General features: G+C 36.2%; 2 protein-coding genes across 4 annotated transcripts in view; both read left to right on the top strand.

Moving 5' to 3' along the window:
- The window catches only part of LOC110104813 (rop guanine nucleotide exchange factor 1), a gene marked incomplete at its 5' end in the record, with an annotated part of 37,867 nt that extends 23,290 nt beyond the window's left edge, over positions 1 to 14,577 (top strand). Inside the window, 2 exon segments of the mRNA XM_020834080.2 lie at positions 12,935 to 13,285; positions 13,912 to 14,577. Of these exon segments, the coding sequence (XP_020689739.1) occupies positions 12,935 to 13,285; positions 13,912 to 14,286 (726 nt within the window). The 3' untranslated portion in view covers positions 14,287 to 14,577.
- Positions 14,578 to 15,479: 902 nt separating this feature from the next.
- On the top strand, positions 15,480 to 22,431 carry LOC110104793 (pentatricopeptide repeat-containing protein At2g17670). 3 transcript variants are annotated; one of them, XM_020834050.2, is made up of 2 exons: positions 15,480 to 17,094; positions 21,934 to 22,431. In XM_020834050.2, exon 1 carries the CDS (start codon positions 15,661 to 15,663, stop codon positions 17,065 to 17,067), a length of 1,407 nt encoding a protein of 468 aa, XP_020689709.1. In that variant the 5' UTR covers positions 15,480 to 15,660; the 3' UTR covers positions 17,068 to 17,094; positions 21,934 to 22,431. The 3 variants fall into 3 exon arrangements, with proteins under 3 accessions (XP_020689709.1, XP_028556649.1, XP_028556648.1); XM_028700816.1 differs by lacking the exon at positions 21,934 to 22,431 and adding an exon at positions 21,851 to 21,901; XM_028700815.1 differs by lacking the exon at positions 21,934 to 22,431 and adding an exon at positions 21,136 to 21,565.
- The last annotated feature ends 3,371 nt before the right edge of the window (positions 22,432 to 25,802 follow it).

Raw genomic sequence — 25,802 nt, 5'->3', positions numbered from 1 at the left:
AAGACATGTGATAGGAAACACTTGGATTTCCAAGTGTTTCTCACCAAAACCAAGTAGATCCAATGTAAAATTGCTGTCCACAGCAGGAAAACAGCCAAAAACAGTAGGAAAGCAGGAAAAACTGCAGAAAAATCCGAGAAAAGACTTGTATTTTACTAGTAGTTGCAAGGAAATAGCAAAGATACAATTGATCCTCAATTCGAGAGGAGGATCGATCTCTCCCAAATCTCTAGACGCCGCTAGAGCCCAAAGAAATCCTAGTTCTACGAGATCTCAAATTTCAGCCAAATTCAAGATGCTCAAACCCTAGGAAAATCTACTATTTAATGCATACAAATCAAAAGGAAATCCCTAAACAGTCCCTACATTCAAATTTCCCTCTCAAAACGCTAAAAAACGCTTCCTAAAATGATCTCTTCGGCTGGTCGGGCCGCTCGATCTCCACTGGAGGTGGAGATCGGTCGCTTTTTTTGCGACTTGCCGGTCCTGTGCGGACCGGCTGGACCGGTCCAGTGGACCGGTCTAACAGAAGTATGCCATCAACACCTTCAAGTTGTGAATGGTGCAAAAAAACCTAATTTACTTCTCCATTTGTTCTCCATTAGTGATAACTCTTACAACCTGCAAAGATCGAGTCATTTTGCTCAAAGATCAATGATGATAAGCCGTAAAATGTCCATATAAAATTATTTTAGCAGGGCTTGCTCTTAGCAATTTACCTATCATTTTATTCCAGTTTATCTCTTAAGGTGGTTTTATTTGAGCACCTACCTAAATTGTGATTTTGGTCTGTCATTTTCTATATAAGAAGCTTTCAGATGCTAGAAGAATGTTCATCATCATCTCAACTATTTCAAATATAAAAAGTTAACGTAGCTTCTAATTCCTTACGTTTACTGAAGGAACATAAGCCGCTAGATGTCTATATACTAGAAGATGGCATGCTTGATGCTTCTAGAGCCTATAATCAAAATGAAGAAAATAAGCTTCAAAAAGTCAATTTTTTCTGTAGCTTAATGGTAATGTGTTAAAGCTACAAGCAATAATTTTAGCTGATGTTTTTTTTATTGCTTGTACATGTTAGATATGGATATTTGATGTTATTTCTAGGATCGGCTTGTGTTTGAAAATATGATTTTATCATCCTTCAACACCATCCAAAACTCTTCATGCACAATCATCGATAATTATTATATAGAGGCCAAGAGAATTCTCTTTGGTAACAATTGCCAGATCATAAGATTCTTATGCACTTCCTCTTTTATTTTTATGCTGTAAACTTGACATTTATCATAATACTTACTATAAATTTGATGACTATTTACCTATTTGATTTATCTCTTAGTTTATAATTGTGAGGGTAAGGTTGCAGCAATGATTGTATTGTTTGTTTTGTGGCTTGGTGGAGGTCACTGGCTCAATTCACTTAAGGAATGTGACACCTCGGGATTACAAGGCGGGTATACTCCGGAAACAAGGGCCATGCTGAAGGGATTGACCATAACGTTTGAAGTAAATCTCAAGGATCATCAATATTGATTAAATCTATTTTGTACTCATAAGAGAAATTTTTTATTAAAAATAATTATAAGCAGAACATGTAAGAGTAAGCAATAAAAAATAAATAATATTTTATCTCATTAATCAAGTTTATAATATTTGTGAAACAATGTTTTTAATAGAACAACTATTTTAAAAAAATGGAAGCAGCAAGTACATAAGCTAAATCAAAATTATCCAAATTTAATATAACATGTTAAGAAAATTGTTACAATGAATGAGTTTGATAAATCAAATTCCAATAAGCAACTCCTATTTTCTAAAATATGAGCGGGTGGACATAAGGGCATGCAACATGAAAAATATTGCATTGCATAAATAATAAATAAGCACAATCAACTTTGTTATAATAGTGTTATAGGTGCCATAAAGTTATCAAGTTGGACTAATATTGCATTTGCATAAATAAAGTGTCATGTTCTCAGATGGTTCCAATATGGTGGTGTTCATGATGATTTGTTTGATAAGTTGTAAGTAGTTCATTTCTATGCTAATCTATCTCAATGCAACTATATTTGGTATAATCGTAATATCATGCATCTCTAAAAATGACTTCTCAGTCAGTTATCATTCCACTATATATTTGTATGTATAATACATTTGATTTTATTAAGACATTGTGAAACTGGAAAAGTAAATAACACCCATGGAAATCAATAATTTTCGTATAAGTTGTTACATGTTTGTCCGTTAGCCTGGTTATGATTTGCATGCATAAGGCCTATTAGATTTAATTGAGGCTATGTGTATGAAAATGATTCTTGCTATCATATGAATCATTTCAAAAATTTTAAGGAACTTATGCTGCAATTAAAACCCAACCAGTCATAGTAGATGAGAAATCAACTCAAAGTATATGTCACGAACTCTCAATTAATTATAAGGTGCATAAATATAGCTATTAAAGCCATATTTAATTGAAATAAGTGCAGTATGCTCAACCTAGGTTATCCCATATTATCTAGTTGGGTTGACCATTATTAGAGTGGGATAAAATTGCACTAATAATCTAATCATATAATTTATCCTACATCTTTATTCAAGCAAGCTAAACTCTAAAATTAACTATAACTAATAGCTTATGTTAATCAAGTTTATGAGTTGAGGTGGAATCTGATTGTGTCAATCAATCGGGTTATACTATTGCCTCGGACCTCAATTCATTTTTCGTGTTTGCTGGGGGTGCGGAGGTCCTCCCCCTGCTTGGGTTCGTGTGCTTTGCAATCCCAACAACAACATCAAGCCTTTATCGCACTACGTGGGTTCGACTACATGAATCCTTTTTCTCCACTATGTCTTGTTAAGAATCAATTTCTTATTTAAATTTAATAAAAGTATGTCATTTAGAATATTTTCTAACCAAGTCTTTTTAGGTCTACCTCTTCCTCTTTTAACATAAGCCAAATCTAATACATCTACTATTTTAATTGGGTCATCGAAAGGTCGTCATTTTATGTAACCAAAGCATCTAATGCAACTCGCTCTAATCTTATCTTCCACTGGAGCTACTCCAACTTTTTCACGTAGATGCTCATTTCATATTGTCTCTAAGAGTATAGTCACTCATCCACCTGAGCATCCTCATCTCTGCAACACTTAAATTAATATTATGCTTTTCTTTTAATGACCAACATTATGCACCATAAAACATTGTAGGTCTCACCACCATCTTATAGAATTTTCCCTTAAGTTTAAGGGGGCTTTTATATTACACAAAAAACTCGATGCATTCCTCCACTTCAACAATCCAACTTGAATTCTATTAAAAATATCCCAATCTATTTCACAATCACTCTGAACAATAAACACAAGATACCTAAAACGTGTACTCTCATTAATAACTTAATTGCCCAAAGTCACAATACCCCAACTAGATCTATCACTACTAAAATTGCACACTATATATTTAGTTTTAGATATATTCAAATGAAAACCTTTAGGCTCTAAGGTTGGCCTCCATAATTCAAGTGTACCTTCAGCTTTCTCTAGTTTTATCAACTAGAAGAATATCATCAGCAAAAAGCATACACTAAGGTACAACCTCTTGCAAATGTCTAGTGAGAATATCCTTGACTAAAGCAAAATGATAAGGGCTTAAGGCCGATCCTTGAAGTAATCCAATTGAAATAGGAAAATGCTTCATCAAACCACCTTGTGTTTGAACACAAGTAACATCTCTTGCATTCATATCCTTAATAACTTGAATATAACCATTATTAACCATTTCTTTTCTAGAACTCTCCGTAGCACTTCTCAAGGAAATTTATCATAGAAAACTTCTCAAGGAATTTTATCATATGCTTTCTCTAAATCAATAAATATCATATGTAGATCCCTCCTTATTCTCTCCATACTTTTCCGTCAAACCTCTCAATAATTGTATAGCTTCCATTGTAGACCTACCCAGCATGAATCCAAATTTATTTTGAGAAACATTAGTATCACACCGCAACCTATATGCCCCATAACTCTCTCTAATAGCTTTAAAGTATGACACATTAACTTAATTTCCCTATAATTTGCACAATCGTGTTCATCACCTTTATTCTTAAAAATAGCATCAACACACTCATTCTATACTTGTCTTTCTCCAAATTTTCATTCTAAGTGTGAGAATAGTGCATGATAGAAGAGAAGCAAGGAGATAGTGAGAGAGAAGAGCAATCTATACTTATTTCTCCAAATTTTCAAAGTGGATTACTTGGTGTGGTGTGGCTCTATGTTTTTTTTTCCGATTTCAGGTTTTTTTGCATTAAATATTAGTGTATTGGACTTTCCGCTACTTTTACTTTCTTGTTTGTTTCGTTGCGGTGTTTTACTTCTATCCTCAATAGAGTAGAAAAAATGGAGATTGGAGAGGTGAGATTACCTTCTAACTATGCAACGTTTGAAAGATGGTGAAACCACAAATGCTTGTGGAGAGAAAAATGACAGCTCTCAGAAAATAATAATTTTAGAAGAACACTTCATAAGGGAAAAAAGAAAAGAGAAAAGAGCATTTTTTTTACTAGACTGTTAACATCGTTTTTCATTGGATAATGATGAAACAAATGTTGGCGAGATGAGGTGGAGTAAGCACCACAATGACGAAACAAGCAAGAAAGTAAAAGTAGTGAAAAAATAAAGGACACCCGAATTTAACGTTGAAAATCCCAAAATAGGGAAAAGAACCACGAAGCCACTCCACACTAAGAAATCCGCTATGAGAATTGGGAGAAATAAGTATAGATCTCTCTTCTTTCTCACTCTCTCCTTGCTTCTCTACTCACATGCATCGTTCTCAATATCTACACACAAAATACTAGAGAAAGCCATGTAAAATAACCCCAAGGGACGCAACTCTTCAGAGAAACGAGAAAGAAAATCATCCAGTCCGTCTCGTAACGTGTCTGTTTTGCACCGCTGCATCTATACTGCTACGGCGCTTTACTCTAAGATACGGATTTTACAAGTTTAAAAATAATAAAATAATATTTTAAAATAAAGCAGTTTTACTGTTTTTGAAATAACAGAAAATATGAATATAATTTTTATCTGAAAATAGTTTTAAACAATGCAGAATTCAAAGTACATCCAAAATAAGGTGCTGTGCGTCGACAGCGGGCTTAAAACGACAAAGTTATGTAATTTCAAAGTTTTCTGTCACACTAGATCGTACTGTACGAAATAAATTCGTACAGTACGATGAACAGAAAGATAAAACACACAAAAAAAGTGTTTTTATTCTTTCTTATTATAATAGATCGTACTGTACGAAAAAAATTCGTACAGTACGACTATATCGTACGGTACGAACCAATTCGTACAGTACGATGAACAGAAACTTCATCTTCCTCTGCGCATGCACAGGGAACCGAAACCCTAAAAAGAAAATCGTCTCGTTCTCTCGATTGGGTGGACGAAATTGCACGAAATTTTAGATCTATGTTCTAAAAGTGAAGAGCATTCATGGGGAATAAGTTTTACAAAAAAAATATGCACTCTATATGAAGTTAAATAACTTTGTGTGATCTAACTAGGGTTTGAGATATACCTCAATCCACACGGTGGATTCGGGAGATCTTGGGCTCGTTGGACTCGTGGACTCTCCAGGAACAATTTCCTAGTTGACGTTGAGATCCAACTCACGCTCGATCGACCGGGATTCTTTCTGGAACGCGAAACGTCTCGGATTCGCCGGAGGATCGCCGCCGGCGGGGTCTGGACGTCGGGATTTGGTTCGAGAAAGTAGGGGGAGTATGTGGGAGCTCTCACCGAAAACCTCAAGGCCTCAGGAGGTCTAGAGCAAGAGCAAATAAAAAAAGATCCTTCCTAACCCTAATTTTCTCCTATTTAAATCTCTAAGCTCTAGGCTAACGGTCCAGATCTCATCAAGGTCGAATTAGGAGGGAATTTAGAGGGAATTGGCCGTGGTTTTGAATTCAAAACGAAGGGGAGGCTTTAATTGCAATTATTGGCCATTAATTTCATTAAAATAGGCTAATTTGACCTATTTAAGACTTGATTTGACCAAGTCAAACTTTGACCTGGTCAAATCAGTCAAGGGAGTCAAAAGGGGGGGTGAGATCAAGCCATGGAATCTATGAGATAGATTTAAAATTGATTTTAGGCTTAAAGGGTCCAAACTGGTCAACCCGGGTTGACTCAGTCAACTGGGTTGACTCGGGGTCCAAGTCAGGGCTCGACAGAGTCGACTCGACTCACTGAACCCACTGGAGGGGGTCTCGAGGTCTGACTTGGTCAATTCGACCAAGTCAACCTTTTGACCAAGGTTCTGGGCAAAATCGAGGTCAACATCACCCTCGTTGGACCACCACTTGACGCCCTCACCTCTGCCGGACCACCGCCTAACGTCATTGCTCCGTTGGACCACCGCCTAACGTCGTTGCTCTACTGGACCACCGCTTGAAGCCCTCTTCTCCGCCAGACCACCGCCTGACCTCGTTGCTTCGCTGGACCACCACTTAAGGCCCTGAGCTCCGCCAGACCACCACATGAGGCCCTCACCTCCACCAGACTACCGCCTGACGTCGTTGCTTCGCCAGACCACCACTTAAGGCCCTGGACTTCAGCCGGACTACCACCTGAGGCCCGAATTTCTACCAGACCACCACCTTACGCCCAAACTTCTGCCGGACCACCACCTGAGGCCTGAACTTCTATTAGGCCACGCCTGATGCCCAAAGTTCTATCAAAGTACTGCCCTACTACAACGATCTTTCATACCCCGATCTCCTGCCAACTACGGTCTTCCGGACCTCTGTCTCCTACTGACTACGGTCCTTCCGGCATCCGTCGCCTACTATGGTTGTTTCGATCTCCATCACCATACAACGGTCTTTCTGACCCCGGTCTCCTGCCGACTACGGCCTTTCCGACCTCCGTCACCTACTATGGTCCTTCCGACCTCCATCACTAGACAACAGTCTTTCTGACCCCGGTTTTCCACCGACTATAGTCCTTACGACCTCCATCACCAGACAACGGTCTTTCTAACTTCGGTCTCCTACCAACTACGGTCTTTCCGATATCTATCTTATCAACTATGATACTGCTGACCAAACTAACATGTCTATGTTGATTATTGTAACTCTCACCATGTAATGCGCTCTATATGATGTACATTTGTACCATCAAGCCAAGGCCTTCTCCCTAAGAAGGGCCTCATTTGTAATAGACTGAGAATACTAGTGGATTCTTTCAAACTGTGCCTGGTCCTATGGTTTTTCCCCCTTTTTTTAGTCGTTTCCACGTAAAAACTCTGGTGTCTCTTATGAACACTACACCCTCTCTCTTATCTGATTGTGTTTTGGATCTTCGTACAATGTTAAGACGTTAAACTATATATTTTTCTACCGCCGTGAATACTCCAAGACGCAACATGTATAATCGTAATATCATGCATTTTTATGCTAATCTATCTTTATGCAACTATATTGGGTATAATCGTAATATCATGCATCTCTAAAAATGACTTCTTATTCAGTTATCATTCCATTATTATTTTTATATTCATTATATTCGATTTTTTTAAGACAATGTGAAACTGGGAAAGTAAATAACAGCCCATGGAAATCAATAGTTTTCGTAGAAATTGTTACATGTATGCCCGTTAGCCCGGTTATGATTTGCATGCATAAGGCCTATTATATTTAATTGAGGCTATGTGTATGAAAATGAATCTTGCTATCATATGAATCATTTCAAAAAAAATTTAGGAACTTAAGCTGCAATTAAAACCCAACCAGTCATAGTAGATGAGAAATCAACTCAAAGTTTCTATATGTCACGAACTCTCAATTAATTATAAGGTGCTTAAATATAGCTATTAAAACCTACATTTAATTGAAATAAGTGCAGTATGATCAACCTAGGTTATCCCATATTATCTAGTTGGGTTGACCATTATTAGTGTGGGATAAAATTGCACTAATAACCTAATCATATAATTTATCCTACATCTTTATTCAAGCAAGCTAAACTCTAAAATTAACAATAACTAATAGCTTATGCTAATCAAGTTTATGAGTTGAGGTGGAATTTGATTGTGTTGATCAATCGGGTTATACTGTTGCCTCATACCTCAAGTCATTTCTCGTGCTCGTTGGGGGGTGTGGAGGCCCTCCCCTTATTTTGGTTCGGGTGCTTTGCAATCACAACAACAACATGAAGCCTTTATCCCACTATGAGGGTTCAACTACATGAATCCTTTTTCTCCACTATGTCCTATTAAGAATCAAATTCTCATTTAAATCTAATAAAAATATGTCATTTAGAATATTTTCTAACAAAATCTTTTTAGGTCTACCTCTTCCTCTTTTAACATAAGCCAAATCTAATACATTTACTATCATAATTGGGTCATCGGAAGGTCGTCATTTTATGTGACCAAAGCATCTAAGGCAACTCGCTCTAATCTTATCTTCCACTGGAGCTTCTCCAACTTTTTCACGTTATGCTCATTTCGTATTCTATCTTTAAGAGTATAGCCACTCGTCCACTTGAGCATCCTCATCTCTGCAACACTTAAATTAATATTATGCTTCTCTTTTAATGACCAACATTATGCACCATAAAGCATTGTAGGTCTTAGTGTCTCACCAACATCTTATAGAATTTTCCCTTAAGTTTAATGGGGGCTTTTATATCACACAAGAAACCTGATGCATTCCTCCACATAAACCATCCAACTTGAATTCTATTAATAATATCCCAATCTATTTCATCATCACTCTGAAGAATAAATCCAAGATATCTAAAACGTGTACTTTTATTAATGACTTGATTGCCCAAATTCACAATCCCCCTACTAGATCTATTACTACTAAAATTGTACTCTATATATTCAGTTTTAGATCTATTCAAATGAAAACCTTTAGACTCTAATGTTGACCTCCATAATTTAAGTGTACATTCATCTCTCTCTAGTTTTATCAACAAGAAGAATATCATCAGCAAAAAGCATACACTAGGGTACAACCTCTTACAAATGGCTAGTGAGGACATCCCTGACTAAAGCAAAACGATAAGGGCTTAAGGCCGATCCTTGATGTAATCCAACTGAAATAGGAAAATACTTTGTCAAACCACCTTGTGTTTGAACACAAGTAATATCTCCTGCATTCATATCCTTAATAACTTGAATATAACCATTAATAACCATTTCTTTTCTAGAACTCTCCATAGCACTTCTCTAGGAAATTTATCATATGCTTTCTCTAAATCAATAAACATCATATGTAGATCCTCTTTATTCTCTCCATACTTTTCCGTCAAACCTCTCAATAACTCTATAGCTTCCATCGTAGACCTACCCAGCATGAATCCAAATTGATTTTGAGAAACATTAGTATCACGCCACAACATATATGCCCCATAATTCTCTCCAATAGCTTTAAAGTATGACACATTAACTTAATTTCCCTATAATTTGCAGAATCTTTTTCATCACCTTTATTCTTAAAAATAGCAGTCAACACACTCATTCTATACTTGTCTTTTTCTTTTGTTTTGACTGTGAGAACGGTGCAAGATAGAAGAGAAGCAAGGAGATAGTGAGAGAAAAGAGCGATATGTATTTATTTCTCCAAATTTTCATAGCGGGTTGCTTGGTGTGGTGTGGCTCTGTGATTTTTTCCCGATTTCAGGTTTTTCCACATTAAATACTAGTGTCCAGTACTTTCCGCCACTTTTACTTTCTTGTTTGTTTCGTTGCAGTGTTTTACTTCCATCCTCAACATAGTAGAAAATGGAGAAGGTGAGATTACCTTCTAACTCTACAACGTTTGAAAGATGGTGAAACAAACAAATGCTTGCGGAGAGAAAAATGACAGCTCCGAGAAAATTATAAATTTAAAAGAAAACTTCCTAAGGGAAAGAAGAAGAGAGAAAAGAGCATTTTTTAACTAGACTGTTAACATCATTTTTCATTGGATCATGATGAAACAACTGTTGGGGAGATGAGGTGGAGTATACCGCAATGACGAAACAAGCAAGAAAGTAAATGCAGTAGAAAAATAAATGACTTCAAAATTTAACGTGGAAAACCCCAAAATAGGGAAAAAAATCACGGTGCCATATCACACTAAGAAATCCATTATGAAAATTGGGAGAAATAAGTATAGATCTCTCTTCTCTCTCACTCTCTCATTTATTCTCTACTCACATGCATCGTTCTCAATGTCTACACACACAAAATACAAGAGAAAGTGATGTAGAACGAGAACGCCGGCTTTGCTACGGAGAGGATCTCCTCTCCGAAATCTGAAATTGTTCCTTGCAAAAACTGAAATAAATCTGGATTTATCCCAGCTCACAAAATCTGAAAATTTTCTTCAGGTTTTTGTTCAAAACCTGGAGCAATTTGGAGAGGAAGGGAACAGCAAGATGACAAGGATTTGATGGATTTCAAATCCCAAAATCAGTGAACTGATTTGGGCAATAAACTAAAATAAAACTGAGTAAATACCAAGCAACACAATTAACACATTAATTTCTTTCCCCAACTCTTGCCTTCTCCCGTAACAGACTTTGAAAAATTTGGCTGGAGCAAAAAAGAAGGGGGAAAGGGAAATAAAAGTGAGTGAATGCCAATGTGGAAATGAATTAAATTCCTAATTCCTGTAATTGGAGGAATTAACCAGGTTTTAGGAAAGTATTCCAAAAACAAGTAGGTGGGGGTTACGGGATTGATGAGGGTGTGGAACTTATTAGGAAATAATGCCTAAGAAAGAGATATGAATGAGAAATTCAGCCAAGAGGAGTTACGGGCATTGACATTATTTCCAAAAGGACTTAGAGTTTAGGAAAACAATTAAATGGGATTTTACTGGTTGGAAATTCCGGTCAAACACAAAATCTCAGATTTGTAATTCTTTCCAAAGAGCTTTGAGTTAATGAAGGAGTTAATTAGGAGCATTAATTGACTCTTAATTAAGCAAAGGAATGAGGAAGAGTGGCCGGCCTAGGAGAGAGGAAGGGAGAGGGGTTTGATTTCAAATAAGTGGGCCCCAATTACTTAAGTGAATTAATCATAAAATCTGAAATTAAATTTTAGATTTAAAGCTACGATTAATTCCTTAATTAAAGGGAGGAAATTGAGGGGGCACTTAATTTCTCATGCAAATTTGAAATTTGAATTTGAAATTCAAATGGCATGCAATTAAATCCCTTAATGAAGCATTAAAGGAGGTGATTTAAAGCTCATTGATTCGAATTTAGGAGTTATGAAAGTGAAGCAATAAATCAAATTTTGAATTTAATTTCAAATTTGATTTCAATTAAGCACTTTCCAAAAATAGATGAACCAAATTAGGAAAGAATTTGAAATTTGAATTTGATTAAGTTCAAATTCAAATTAATCCCTAAATTAACCCAACCAAATTAGGAAATCCAAAAGGGGGTGGAGAGGAAGGTTCGGCCGGCGGCTAATGGGGTGGAGCCGGCGGCACGGGTTCGGGTCTAGGGGTGAATCCGGTGGCCAAATGAAGATGGGGAGGAGGAAGACGATGGAAAAAAAAAAACAATTAAGGAAGAGATAAAACAAAAATAAAGATTTAAACAAACGATAAAGAGAAAATAAAAAAAAAACCGCGAGCCTCGGACTCTTCCGAAGACTGACGGGTGATCCGATTGCCCTTCTCCAAGGGACTTCAAATCACGAGCCCGGACCCATCCTGCGGCTGGTGACAACTTCGATTCCTCTCATAGGAATCTCACTCTCATTCTCTCCCAAGAACAAAGTGTGGAATACAAATTTTTTTTTCATATTAATCAACCATCCTATTACAATAGCTAAAGGCCATATATATAGGCCAAAACATGAGAAAATAAAAATTACAAAATTGCCCCTCGGGCTACAACACTCAAATAAATTAACCTAGGGGTAAAACAGGAAATAACATAAAATAGAAACTAAAATGCATAAAATAATTCATAAATGACAACTTAAATCAGAGCCGTCGATTTACGACGCCTCCTGTGATAGATGCGCCAGATTTTCGTGCCGATGTCCGCATCAGAAAGCTAAGTAAAATAATCCCAAGGGATGTAACCATTCAGAAAAACAAGAAAGCAAACCATCCAGTCCGTCTCGCAACATGCCTGTCTTGCATCGCTGCAACACTGTATCTATACTGCTGTGACGCTCTGCTTCCTGTCATTCAGCGCTGGGGAGCTCAAGAACACAACGCTGGGGTGCTCGGGTACACAGCTCCGAGGAGTTGTACAAAAGAAAAAAAAGGGTGCAAAGCACTCGGACCCAAGCAGGGGTAGACCCCCGCATCCCTCAACGAACACGACATACTTTGATGTCCGAGACAACATAACAAGCAGATTAATCAACACAATTAGATTCCGCACATAACAACAAAATCAATTATTGCTTTTGATTTTCCTGAAAGTATACGGTTGGATTAGTTGATCTTTCTATCAATTATGAAGCTAAATGTTGATTAAGTTTTTGAACTCTCAATTCTAATTATTGACCTCGTAACTTCCAAAACCCTTAAAAACCAAAGTTGGGACTCTTTTTTCATAATACGCAAGTGTTCTCTCAGAAACTATTTCTTTTGTATCCATTGATCACTTGACTAATGCATAGTTTCCATCTTCTATCTTTTATTTTAAAATTCTTCAAATTTGTATGAAGGTGATACATAAATTATATTATGAGAATGATACGGTAACTTTTTCACTCTGCTCCTGGCATTGCAAATCTTTTTTACACTCCACTCCATCTATTATACTTATATGCTAACTTTATACTATATTTGCGCATTTATATTTGAAATAATTAGATACAATGATTCAATGAAACTCTTATGCAAGTGGAAGTGCTTCTAATTGAATCTCATTAATTTTTTACTATTCGCAGAGTGGAAAGTCTTGTTTAGGTGAAATTATCTACCGTTACATAACAGCTGAAAAGTTTTCACCAGAATGTCTTCTTGATTGCTTAGATCTGTCATCTGAGCACCATACTTTGGACATAGCAAACAGAATCGAGGCAGCCACACATGTTTGGAGCCTGAAAAATAAAAAAAGAAACCCTCTTCATTCAAAGGGTAAAAAGTCATGGGGAGGAAAGGTGAAGGGTCTCGTCACTGCTACAGAAAGGAGCCAGCTTTTAGCAGAGAGGGCAGAAGGGCTTCTCAAGAGCTTAAGACTAAGATATCCCGGCCTTCCTCAAACTGTTCTAGACATGAACAAGATCCAATACAATAAGGTTATTACCGCTTTCTTCTTTTATGTTGTAATACTTCTACCTCTTTTTCCCTTATTGTTGCTTTGCCATGCTCTAGTTCTATAATTCAAATATAAAATCTGAGTCAGTCATAACTATCCTTGACTATATATAGGGTTGAGAATGATCTATTTTTTAATTGATTCAGTGCTATCTAGATTTGATTTTGAACTAACTTGGCTCGAATCAATCCGATTTTGAGCCTCCTAGAAATCATTTGTTTGTCTATTTTTTAGTTTAAAATATTTATGGGATTTTTACATACATAACACCTAAAACTATTGAAAATACATATTGAAAACCTAAACTTTTATATTTACTAATATATCACATAAAATCTCATTTTCCTTCTATTCTACAACTCCATTGAAGCGATGAGATACTTGTATTCACTGTGAAAGGATGCCATTGACGGGGAAGATAGTCGTTTATAGTGATTTTTGACAGAAGGTTTAAACAGAATGTTAGAATGGATTAAAAAATTAGCTTTTTGTGGTATATTGGTAAATATAGAAATTTAGGTGTTAAATATGTATTTTCAATAATTTTAAATGTTATCTTCAATTGATCTCTGTTCCTATCTACACAATACATTCCTCTCAATGCAGGATGTTGGGCAGTCCATCCTCGAGAGCTATTCGCGAGTCATGGAGAGCTTGGCATTCAACATAATGGCGAGGATTGATGACCTGATTTTTGTCGACGATTCAACCAAGAAATGCATTGCTTCCGACGAAGTTAATTTGTTCAACCGAGGTCGACTTGGAGGAATACCCATTCAAAAAAGGATCTCACCCAGCCCATTCTCAATCCAGAACACCCCTTATGCTTCTCCATTTTCCACACCATTTTGTTCCTCCACTCCTCTCACTGGAAGCCCTAGACGATGGGGAAAGCCTGCTTCAGATGATGTAGATAGTAGGGTTTGGTCATATACTGGAAATCTGAGTGCCAGAAAAGATTTAGCTCCTGAAAGAGACTGAATTGAAATCAAATTAGCAAGGCAGAGTCACTGAAGAGAGAACTTCAAGCTGGTACTTATTTTAGTTGGCGTTTTTCTGTACATTTTTTAGGTTGGGGAATAATACCCTTCTAAGTTATTTTTCCTCTCATTATAGGCAGCAAAACTTTGGATTTTATCAATATTTTGTTTTGATGGAGTAAGCTATGGTCAGCTGGTATCCTATTGTAGAGAAATGACTAAAATTATGTATTTTTGCAGCTTTTCTAGCCTGCATACATCCTCTGCTTGATTGTCAGTTAATAGTGGCTAATGTGCTTATGGATGTTATCTTAGGCGTTGTTTGGGACGGATTTTTTACTGTTTTTTAAATCAGCTTTTTAATATAAATTTTTAATTTTGTACTAAAAAATTATTTTAAAAAACAGTAAGAACGCTGACAAAGCCTTAGTTAACTACAAAATTATACTGAAATATCTTTTTTTTTTCTTTTTGCAGTCGTTTATGTTTTTTGTTAGGCAACATGTTATCTCGATGTCAGATATCTATGCATTATTAAATTATTAAAATGAGACTTGAATATTATTTATAAAATTATTATGTAAATACAAATAATGCTTCATAATTTATTTTTTATTAGGATAAATTTTAAGATCATCAAATTTATCTATTTTTTTATTTTTATTAAGTTAGGGCTGGTGCAAGAACTTCTCTTTTCGATATGATCTAAGGGATTGTTCGAGAGAATTTTATTGTTAGTTTATAATAATCATAATATTGCAATATTATTATTTTTTTATTGCTTTTCAAAAATATTTATGATGAAAATTATTTTTTTAAACAGAATAGTTATTTTTTTTGTAGCAATTTTACTATCAATATTGTTGCAGTCTCAAAATTCTAAATTTAGTTATATTTTTCCTCTCTTTTTGCTTGTAAATTGAGATATTTTATTTAGATAATACCTATCTTTATGGGTTATTAAAAAGTTTTTTTTTTTTACATTGTAAAAGATTATTAACAAAAAATGAATTTAAATCCTAAGAAATTATAATGCACATAATTAACCATTTTTTGTTTCTACTAAATCCAAATTAAAGAAGAGGGATTCAAATTCAAGATCACAAATGAAAACACAAACTTTGTTGAGCTATTGATAAATTAAGCTAAGGTTCTTAAAAAAAATCTTATGTTAGGTTCTCATCTTCTTAAGTTGAATTTATTGGGAGGGAAAATAAGGTAGAAATTAAGTTTCATGGATGGAGGGGTCATCATGCATTCTCATTAGTATACAACGCCGTTCGCGCTAAACCCTAAACCCCGCCATCGACACCAACCGCCGTTAATCGGAAAGAAAGCAAGCGCGAGAGAAAGCTTCGCCTCCGTATTCACTCAGATGGGCAAGCTCCCGCCTTCAATGCGATCGGCTCCTCTTCCCCTTTCCTTCTTCAAACCCCGGCCTTCTCCTTCTACCCAAACCCCCAACTCTTCGCCGGCGCCGGAAACCCGAAAACTCCGAACTCCCCTCTACAAAAGCCCCGCCAAGCAGAAGAAAGCGACGAAGAAGATTGAATCAGGAAAAGCCGCTGCCGGCGGCGCTATCTCGGTTCCCTCTCCTCCCCAGTTCTTCCACTCTCCTGCCCTTTCAGAAGCTACCGCGATCGTTGATTCCATCGTTGACTCCTCCTCTTCCGCTGATCCCCACACTCTTCTCCATTCCTTCTGCAACGCTGGCGCCTCGCCCACTGACTCCCTCGCCCTTCTCCGTCACCTGTCCCTCCGCTTCCCTTCCTTCTCACCCACCCGTTCAACCTACCACATCCTCCTCGTCCACTCCTGCCTCCAGCCTACCATCGGAGACATCTCTCCCATCCTCACATTCCTCGACCTGATGTCCTCCTCCGGCTTCCCCCCAGACTCATCATCCACCGACCTTGCAATTCGCGCCCTCTGTTCCGCCTCCCGCGAGGACGACGCCGCTGAACTCCTTCTACGCGGCCTCTCTCTCCATCCCGACCCCTTCACTTACAACTTCCTTGTAGGCCGCCTTGCCAAAACCCGCTCGCTCTCCGCTGTCTACTTGTTTATTGATGAGCTCCGCAATGTGGCCGGGATTCACCCTGATCGCATCACCTACACCATCCTCATCGATTCAGTCTGCCGTTGCCGCAACCTCCGCGAAGCTACACGCCTGCTCGGCGTTCTTAAGCATTCTGGCATCAAGCCAGATTGTTACCTCTACAACAACATCATGAAGGCTTACTGCATGTTGGACCAGTGCGGAGAGGTGATGGAAGTCTACAACAAGATGAGGGATGAAGGAATTGAACCAGATCTAGTCACTTACAATACATTGATTTATGGTCTCTCCAAGGCCGGCATGATCGACCAGGCTAAGAAATTCTTGAATGTGATGGCAAACTCAGGGTATTTTCCAGATATTGCTACCTATACTTCTCTTATTAGCGGTATGTGTAGGAAAGGAGACACATTGGGGGCTCTAAGGTTGCTTGGGGAAATGGAAGAGAAGGGTTGCAGCCCCAATGAGTTCACCTACAATGCCCTGCTTATGGGGCTGTGCAAGGCTGGGAGCCTGGATAAGGGAATGGAGTTGTATAAAGTGATGACTAATGGGGGTATGAAATTGGAGAGTCCTACTTATGCAACTTTTCTCAGGACATTGTGCAGGACAAATAAAATTGCAGAAGCCTATGAGGTGTTTGATTATGCAAGGGAAAGCAAGAGTCTGACTGATGAAGTTGCTTATTCAACATTGGAAAGTTCACTCAAGAGAATAAAGTAGTCTCAGACGTGACAGAGTACCTGAGCAGTAAGTCCAAGTTTCAGAATGTCGGTTGATTTACAAAATAACTTCTGTTATCAATTTTTTTATAATGAAGAATAATAGTTTGGCAAGGTATTTTGCTTTGGACGACAACTTAGGCATCCTTTTTGTTGCCTTGATAATTGCCAGATGTCTAACACAGTCTTAAAAAGCAGCAACTGATTTATTCTTGTTTATGTAAGTTTATGTAGCTCTGTTAGCCTAGTGTTAGCTTCTTTTTGGTGTATGCAAGCATCTTTAATGATGCGGAGCATTGTAACCATAGGGACATATTACCATTGCCCACTCCTTAGCCACCACAGCCACCTGCATTTTTTTCGTTTTTCTGTTATGCAATATTGATGTCATCCTTTTGTTAGTTACTGTAGTTTTAGTAATATCCATCTTAATGTAAGGAATATAGGAGGAGGAAGACATAATACATTTGATACCATTTTCTTTTTACTTTCTATTTTGCATCTGGGCCTTCTTGAACTGACTAGATTAGTTGGTACCAAAGCTTGGAGCTTGGGAAGAATGGTAGAGAGCAATAAGAGAATAGCTACTGATGATGATCGAATCCTTGAAGCCCTATGGGCGATCTAGACAAGCATGATGCGACGAATTGATGAATTGCTCATGGAATTCCTGCAAGGCACAGAAGCAGGCGGGATTCTGTATGGATTGGATGAAAGAAACTTGTTTAATATAAAGAATTATCCAAGAATAGTTATTGGAGTCTTAATTGCGGCTACAATAACGATAGGAACTGGACTGGAGGATGTGTCGTGCGTGGGTGCTTGATTAGCCCTAGGAATAGGCGAATAAGGGGGCCGAGGTTGGGTCAAAAGCTCATGGAATAGGCGTTGCGCAGGGCTCAGGCGTGCAGATCGCGGGAGGAACAACAACCAATGCAGGCACGCATGGTTTAGAATTTGCGGGAGCATGAGCTAGGGTTGTGGATCAAAATGCACAATGGAGGCCGGGCGTGAGCAAGATTAGGCTTGAATCGGCAGATTTGCTTGTGGAGTTTATGTAGGGAGCCGATCATCACAACAACCTGCAGTTCGAGCAAACAGGTGGAGGAAGACGAGGTAAATGACGGGGAAGCTTTTCCCGGCTGTCTTGAACAACAGGTGGAGGAGTAGCAAGTGACCGTTTGGTGGAGGTTTTTCTTTGTTATTTAAAGGCTGTTTGATTGCCTGAAAAGTAAATATAATGTAATGTAAATGTAGTGCATTCCGAATACTTTGAGACTGTTTAGTTGTATGCAAAATAAATGCAGGAGAATTGTTTCCCTTGTTTGGTTAGGTAGAACCAGAGTAAAATAAAAGCGGTTTTTTGTAATAATTTATTTTGGCATTACAACTAGTGTATTTATAAAAGCATTAGCTACATTCTTCCTAACTTGAATGAACAATTTATTTAGCAACTAATGCATTCAATAATTGACAAATACAAGCAAAAAGGAAATTAACAACAATAATGTAATTAGACCTGCTAAAATTATGACAACAATTCAAACCTGAACAATGTCTATGTATTAGCTTAAACAGTAGCTGATAAAATTAGGAACTTTTTCATTCTTATAATTCATATTAAAAATACTATCACTATTAATTGTTTTAAAATACAATACAAGAAAAAATATATATTATGTTGAGAGATTAAACCGTTATACAAAAGTATAAAATTAAACATTAAACATTTAAAGGCAAAAAATTTTGCTTAAAAGTTTTTGTATGACTTTTTAGTTATTTATTTATTTATTTATTTGGTTACATACATGCGTGACATCGAAAAAAAATTCAAAACTCAGATCTATCGTTCTCCACAAGCTCCATCTCTAGCATCTTCTAGAGCACAGCAGTCGTGATGATTCCCGGTAATTTACTCATTTGCTGAACTTCCTCTGGCACTCATTGGCTCAAATGCTGAATCAATTTACTATGTGGTTCTTCTGTCAAAGAACTCAGGACTGTTTTGAAAATTTTCTGAAAAAATTTGTTCACTCCAAAAAAACAGGGATTCAGAAATGAAAAAAACTGCCACAGAGCAGTAGATGATGAAAATTTTGAAGTACTGGATCTCATACAAGTTTAAAAAATATGGCTTTAGTTTGGGGCATTTTTGCTTACCAGCACAATCACAGAGAAGATAACAACCTCTTCGTTTATGACTCAGGCGAGGTAGAGGACGCGTCTGTAATTTCAGCAAGCAAAGCAGTAGAAGAGTTGTTGTTGTAGTTCAGATTAGTTCTATGCCAGCATTTGATTGCTGAATGCCCATGCCCTGGTTTGTCACAAATTTGGCATTCAACATGAAAAGACGGAGAGTGGCCACTACCACGAGAGGAAGAGAACTGACAACCACGATGAGAACGGAAAGGATGACTGTTACCACCTCTTCCACAAGTCACGGCAAGAGCGAGTAGAGCTTCCGAGATTTGCATTGAATGGAGATTCTTTGCGGCTTCAGTTTCTAAATTTGTTTCTTCACTACATAAGAGTAAGTATAAGTCATCAAGACTTAATGGTTATAAATTGGTGCGGATGGCCATCTTAAAGGCTTTGATAGGAGGCGGGGAGTCCGTTAAGTGTATATAGAATCACATCCTCTGGATCGAGAGAACAGCCAGCCATTGTAAGGGTGTCAACCTTTATCTTAATATCAGACAAGTATTGTTGCATAGACTTGTTTGTTGCTTAGACTTGTTTGCCATGGAAATGTGATGAAGATCATTTTTAATTTTTTTGATATGGGAACGATTTGTTGACTGAAGGCGCTTTCCAATTGTTTCCCAAATGTCAACACAAGAATCCAGATTAAAAACATTTGAAACCAATGGCGCGGAGACAGTAGAGAACAATGCTGCGGCAAGATTCTGATCAATTAGCATCCAAGTAGAAAACAGTGGGTTAGAGATTATAGCACCAGTATCATTAGTAGTTTGCCTGGGTGGATGACGAATGGAGCCAACGAGATATCCCTCGAATCCATTCGCCCGAAATATCTTCGGCACCTGCGACCTCCAGGTAAGGTGATTTTTTGGAGTTAATTGAACTATGATGACGTTCTTAATGGTAGATTTTAAGAATTTCAGCTAGGGAAGTATAGTAGTAGTGTCGAGCTGTTGGGCAGCTTCGGTGGTACTGTTTGCAGCGGAGGAATTACCATATTCCATATCTAGAAAAGATAGAGAAAAGAAGCCGAAGAAAAGAAAGTCGTAAGGCTTAGCAATTCTCTGATACCATGAAAATGCTTCTCTATTCTTACCTGCACTCAAAACAAAGAGCAGAAAAGAGATGCAAAAGGGAAGAAGCAGAATGTGGTATTCTATTCTATGCCTTGAACTGTGAACAATACAACATTATATAAAGACTAAGAATAATAGAAAGGTAATAAAGGACAGAACGTTCTCTGCAAGAATTCGTTCCTAGTTGCTGCTGACACATGGGAGTGGCTTCATGCTTGTGTTCTGCTCACCGGTGGAACATGTTAACACCTACAACTTAAAATCATAAACAACATGTTGCCTTACAAATTAGTTGGGTAAAAAAAAGGTAAGGAGATATTAGTTTCTAACATGTGCAGAGTAACCTTCTCCATAGGAAAACAATATGTTTGTGAAGTTTTGTGCAATGTATTAGATATGGATGTGTGTCACATTATCTTGAGGCGATCATGACAGTTTGACGGTGGAGCCATATACAATTGCCAGGTAAATGCATATTCTTTTGATTAGAAGGTACAAAAATTGAGACTGCTACATGGTCAAACATATAACATGCTAGTCACTTTAAAGACTTCATTTGCCTTAACATTTTATTTCGTGTCTAATTCTGTTACATTCCTGGCATGAATCTTCCCTGTTGTTTGTGTTATTTATTGCTAAACAGAACACAGGCCTATATATTTGAAGAAAGATTGGCTCCGTTTCTATTTTGACAAAAAAATAATGATAATGCCTATAAAGTTGCACTACCCTTTGACTGTAATACTCTTCAACTTTCAACGTCTCTAACATCTACTTATGTCATTCTCTAGATGATGTTCCTACTACAAGTCTCACTGGAATTGGGTTCTTCTGAAGTCAGGGATATCTGATGTGGAACATTCTAAACAATGAGCGACATGTTACTATCACTACTCTTTAGCATCACCCCGCTCGTATTTTTACCTTTTTCTATTATACTCTCTCTCTCTCTCTCTCGTAAAGAAGGGATGAGAAAGGGGGAATATATTTGATAACATTTTCTCTTTACTAAGATTTTTTTCTTCCCTACTTTGCATCTTAGCCTTCTTGAACAGGCTACATCCTTTAATCATGATTTGATCTTGCTTAGTTCTTAAATCAGAAGTTCTCTAAGAATATGACATGTATTTCGTTAGTGATAGAAGATAGTGTGAGAGAGTATGGATTAAGTTCATAAAAAAATACCCATTTTAATGTAATAATTTTTTTTTTTTTGTGATATTTTCCCAATTCTTGTTAATTTGAATTTTGTAGACACTTGCTTTGTCTTTTCAATTAAGCTTGTGTTCAATGTTTAGTTTCTTCGATTTAACTTGTAGGTCACTTATTTGACTACGGAAATGAGCCGTATCTCCTTCCTGATAGCCACCTCTCTTGAACTGTCATGTAATCACCTCATTACTACCAACACTTTGGTTGAAATTTTATATGGTTATTTATATGATATGTGTGAACACCATTAGAGATCCTCTGATTAATTTGTGATATTTGATTTCTTACACGCAGTGGTAGTTGAATTTCCTAAATCCTATTATCTCCCGTCTATTAATGCTCCTGTTGATCCCTCTAAGAAATTGCCATCACCACAGGAAAAGGAAGATAAAGGAGAAGGATGCTCAGTTAAAAGCTCTGTTGAGTGGGAGATATTATTCTTCTGTCCGGACATCAGACGGGATAACCATCTGGTACTGCTTGGTACCAAGTACGGTGCACTTTTAAGGTGACTTGGCGCATTTTTATTGGCCTTTGGACAATGTCCGGACTCCGCACAGAATAATTTATGGTTGAGTGGAAGAGAGGTGGGGTTTCAAGTCTCCGAAGCTTGCAAATGCAATGAGAGAAGGAGATGCTCAGCCTCAGGCACCACTGCTAGGAGCTGCTGACTTCCAAAAAATACTGTAGGAGGAAGAAGGCCTGTTGTTTCTCTCTTAGCAATGACAAAATATGAGGAGGCAGGCAGGCTTGTTGCAGGTTTGGAATGTTTTTTTATCTTGCTAGCTATCTTTTGCAGTTGATGGTTTAGAAATAAAGTGAATATTGGGAATGTTGTAAAGTTCATTTTGAATTAGATTTGTGTTTTTTAGTTCTTTCATTTTTGTTTTTTTTTCAACAAATAGTTCATTAAGAACTTAATAAAATGCTTATTTAATGATGATTTAATTACTTCGTTGATTATTTACTCTTATGTTCTGATGTCAGTTATCTTATATTTTGAATTTGATCTTTTTGTTGGCCTTAAAGAATCTTAAACTAGAAGTAAAAAAAATTGTGGCTGACAGTTGAACAATGAACCTTGTAAAGTTTTGTTTGGAACAATTTTTTTATTGTTTTGTTTTTTGAAATGTAATTATAATTTTATTTGATTATTTTTTTTGTTACTTTAATAAAAATTTTATGTTATAAAGTTATTTTGTTATCAGTTTTTGAAAAAATTAATTTTTTCATAATAATTTTATAATCATCTTTATAAAAAGTTAGAGCTGCCTCAGAAACTTTTATGCTTTGTTTGAAACGGTTTTTTTATTGTTTCTTAAAATAGTTTTTAAGTATAAAAAATAAAAAATTTGTATTAAAAAATTGCTTTAAGAAGCAGTAAAAAAATTGTCCAAAATGAAGCTTAACTTTAAAATTAAAAGTACATTTCAAGCTACCCAATAGCTTCTATTGCAAGCTTGAAGAGTGTGCTTCAATAATAATATAATCTCATTTAATTGAGAAAAGAAGTAAAATTTGGACCAAGCACAAATTTCATTTTACAAATTTATAATTTGACTAGTTTAAATGTACGTGTAAAAAATATGTGGTATTAATATTTTAAATATAAATAAAAATATTAATTCAAGTGTTTTTATTTTAAGAATATTTTAAATTTTAGTAGTTTAGGATTTACATAAATAAGTCAACATTGGTTCATAATCTTTAAAGTTAATACTTAATAGCGTTCTAAAACCACAACAAAACTCCCTGACCCCTCTCCTCAAAAATCCAATCTTGCACATGCCTTTGAATCCCTAAGCACAAACAAGGTAACTGAACCCTCCTTGCTTTCCCTTTCTCTTCTTGTGCTACACGATAAAAACCCTAATATCTTATTCCGATCCTCTCTCTCTCTCTCTATCTCATGAGAGTGATGATATTTTTCACTTAGCTATTTATATTTATTTTTATTAGACCATCTTAAAATTGTTTTTTTCATTTATATTTATCTCTTTATTTATATATTTTTCCATTTTAATTATTTTTCTTCACATTACTAGTTTTTTAAATAAAAAATTCATCAATTTGTTAAATTATTTTAAAATATCCAAATTCTCTTTTATAGAAAAATTATGTAATTAAATCCAACAAATTACACTAGAGAAATATTACAATATTTAAATTTAAATCAAGTAGCTTAAAATATGCTAATTATAATTTTTTATATATTTTTATATTAATATGATTCAGCTTTTTATATATATTTATTGCTCATTATAAAATAATTTTTAATTATTTTTTATTTAAATTAGATATGAAAATCTTAAGTTAGATATTTAAAAATAAAATCAAACCTTAATGTTAATTTCAAGTTCAAATAAAAAGCTTGACTATATTTTTGAAATTAGAAATTTGTGCACTGCCAGATAAATAATCCTGGCTCCGCCACTATTTGTTGGGGCCGAAATATTTGAGACATTAGAGAGATAAGGAGCTTAATGTCTTAGCTTTAAATGAATATCTAACACAAACACATATAAAGTGAGAGGGGTCAGTAATCATAAGAGACACCAAAATTGCTAGGTGGAAACCCTTGAAAAGGTGGAAAAATCACGATATATTGCCCAATTGAAAAGAACATGCTAATGTTTCTTGTTGATTATAAATGAGGTTCTTTCTCGGGAGAAGGCATTGACTCAATGTATTAAATATACATCATAACGAGCACATTACATGATTGGATTGGAAAAATCCACTGACATGAGAGTTGTTCTCAAGAGAAAGTTGGCTTGTTCGTTTGGTTAATAGGACTATAGTTGGGCGATGGAGGTCGAAGGGACCGTAGTCGGCAGGCGACGGTGGTCGGAGCCTCAGAGAGATCATAATCAGGTGACGGTTGTCAAAGGGACCATGATAGGCGCGCGAGGGACGGAGGTCGGAAGGATTGTGGTTGGACGACAATGGATTTAAGTGCCTTACTGATGTCTGAATTAAGCAATCTTAGGCTCATTGGATTCGTCTAGTTGTTACACTCCAATCAACTATAAGAATGTATATTTGGATATCATTTGGTTATCTAATTTATGCTTTGAACCTTTTTAATGATCCACTGTGATTTGGACTCATTTGGGCTTTGATTTGACCTATTTTGTTGTCATTGAACTCATCTTTTCGAGACGTTCAATTAGATGGCCCCAGATTTAATTTTGAAAGTTGTCAACTCATATATGCTTTGGGATCCGTATTTGATCAATGCAATTTTTTGTGACATATCATGTCTAAAAAACTTAAGCAACAAAAAAGCTATCTCAAATAAATCATAACTTAAATTTGTAGATTTATATGACCCGAACTATATAAATCGCCTCCACAACTTTTACTATATTGCTTCACCCATCATTTTTCAGGTTGTGATATCTCCGTCTCCATGAAGTTGATTGTCTTAACTCCCCTCAACCACCTCCATGAGCTTATTATGTCTCCCCACTCTGTTTTCTTCAAATTTGCATCTTTTTCACTTTTAAATATAGGATTATTTTGGCCTCCCTCAAATACCTTCATGCATTGTTTCACCCCACTAATAAGGAGGAATGTCTCGACCACCTCAATGACATCCTTGACCTTCCAGCATTGCTTAGTTTGTAGTCTTCAAATGTGTCATATTTGACTCCCATAAGACAGAATTGTCATAATACTCAACCTTAGTATGCCAACAACATTGAAGACAATAGCCACAATCTACATTCAACATTCACTTAGTATTGATATTTTATTCTCATTAGTTCGAACTACTTCTACAAATCTAATTTTTAAAATTTTAATATAAAAAATTGTGCATCATTTTTACGTTATTCTTCTTTTTATTCTTTAATACCAAGAATTTATACTAACTCAAAATGCTGATATTTTACAGTTAGCACAACAGTATGATCCACCAAAAAGCTGTAAAGCCATCTGGTTTAAAATAATATGTTGAATAGATAAAATCATACAATTTTTGAATTCACATTATTATAATATATGTATATGCATCCCTTTGCCCTTCAGGCTTATCCACCTAAGAATCTATTTAATCTCTCACTCATGAATTGGGAGTCCAATGACACAAATTCATACATAATACAAATTTTGAAAACTATTTTATATGATTATGCTAAATTATATTTCATAAAATAAAAGTATTTAATTTTAACATAAAATTACAATTACAAAATAATAAAATTTTAATTGTGAGTGCAGCATTACAGCACTCGCCATATAT

Source organism: Dendrobium catenatum, unplaced genomic scaffold, assembly GCF_001605985.2.
Source record: "Dendrobium catenatum unplaced genomic scaffold, ASM160598v2 fragScaff_scaffold_1595, whole genome shotgun sequence".
NCBI lineage: Eukaryota > Viridiplantae > Streptophyta > Magnoliopsida > Asparagales > Orchidaceae > Dendrobium > Dendrobium catenatum.
This window is presented reverse-complemented; position numbering and strand designations above follow the sequence as displayed.

Coding starts and splice junctions, on each gene's coding strand:
- LOC110104793 (XM_020834050.2), top strand. CDS start 15,661: ATGGGCAAGCTCCCGCCTTCAATGCGATCGGCTCCTCTTCCCCTTTCC.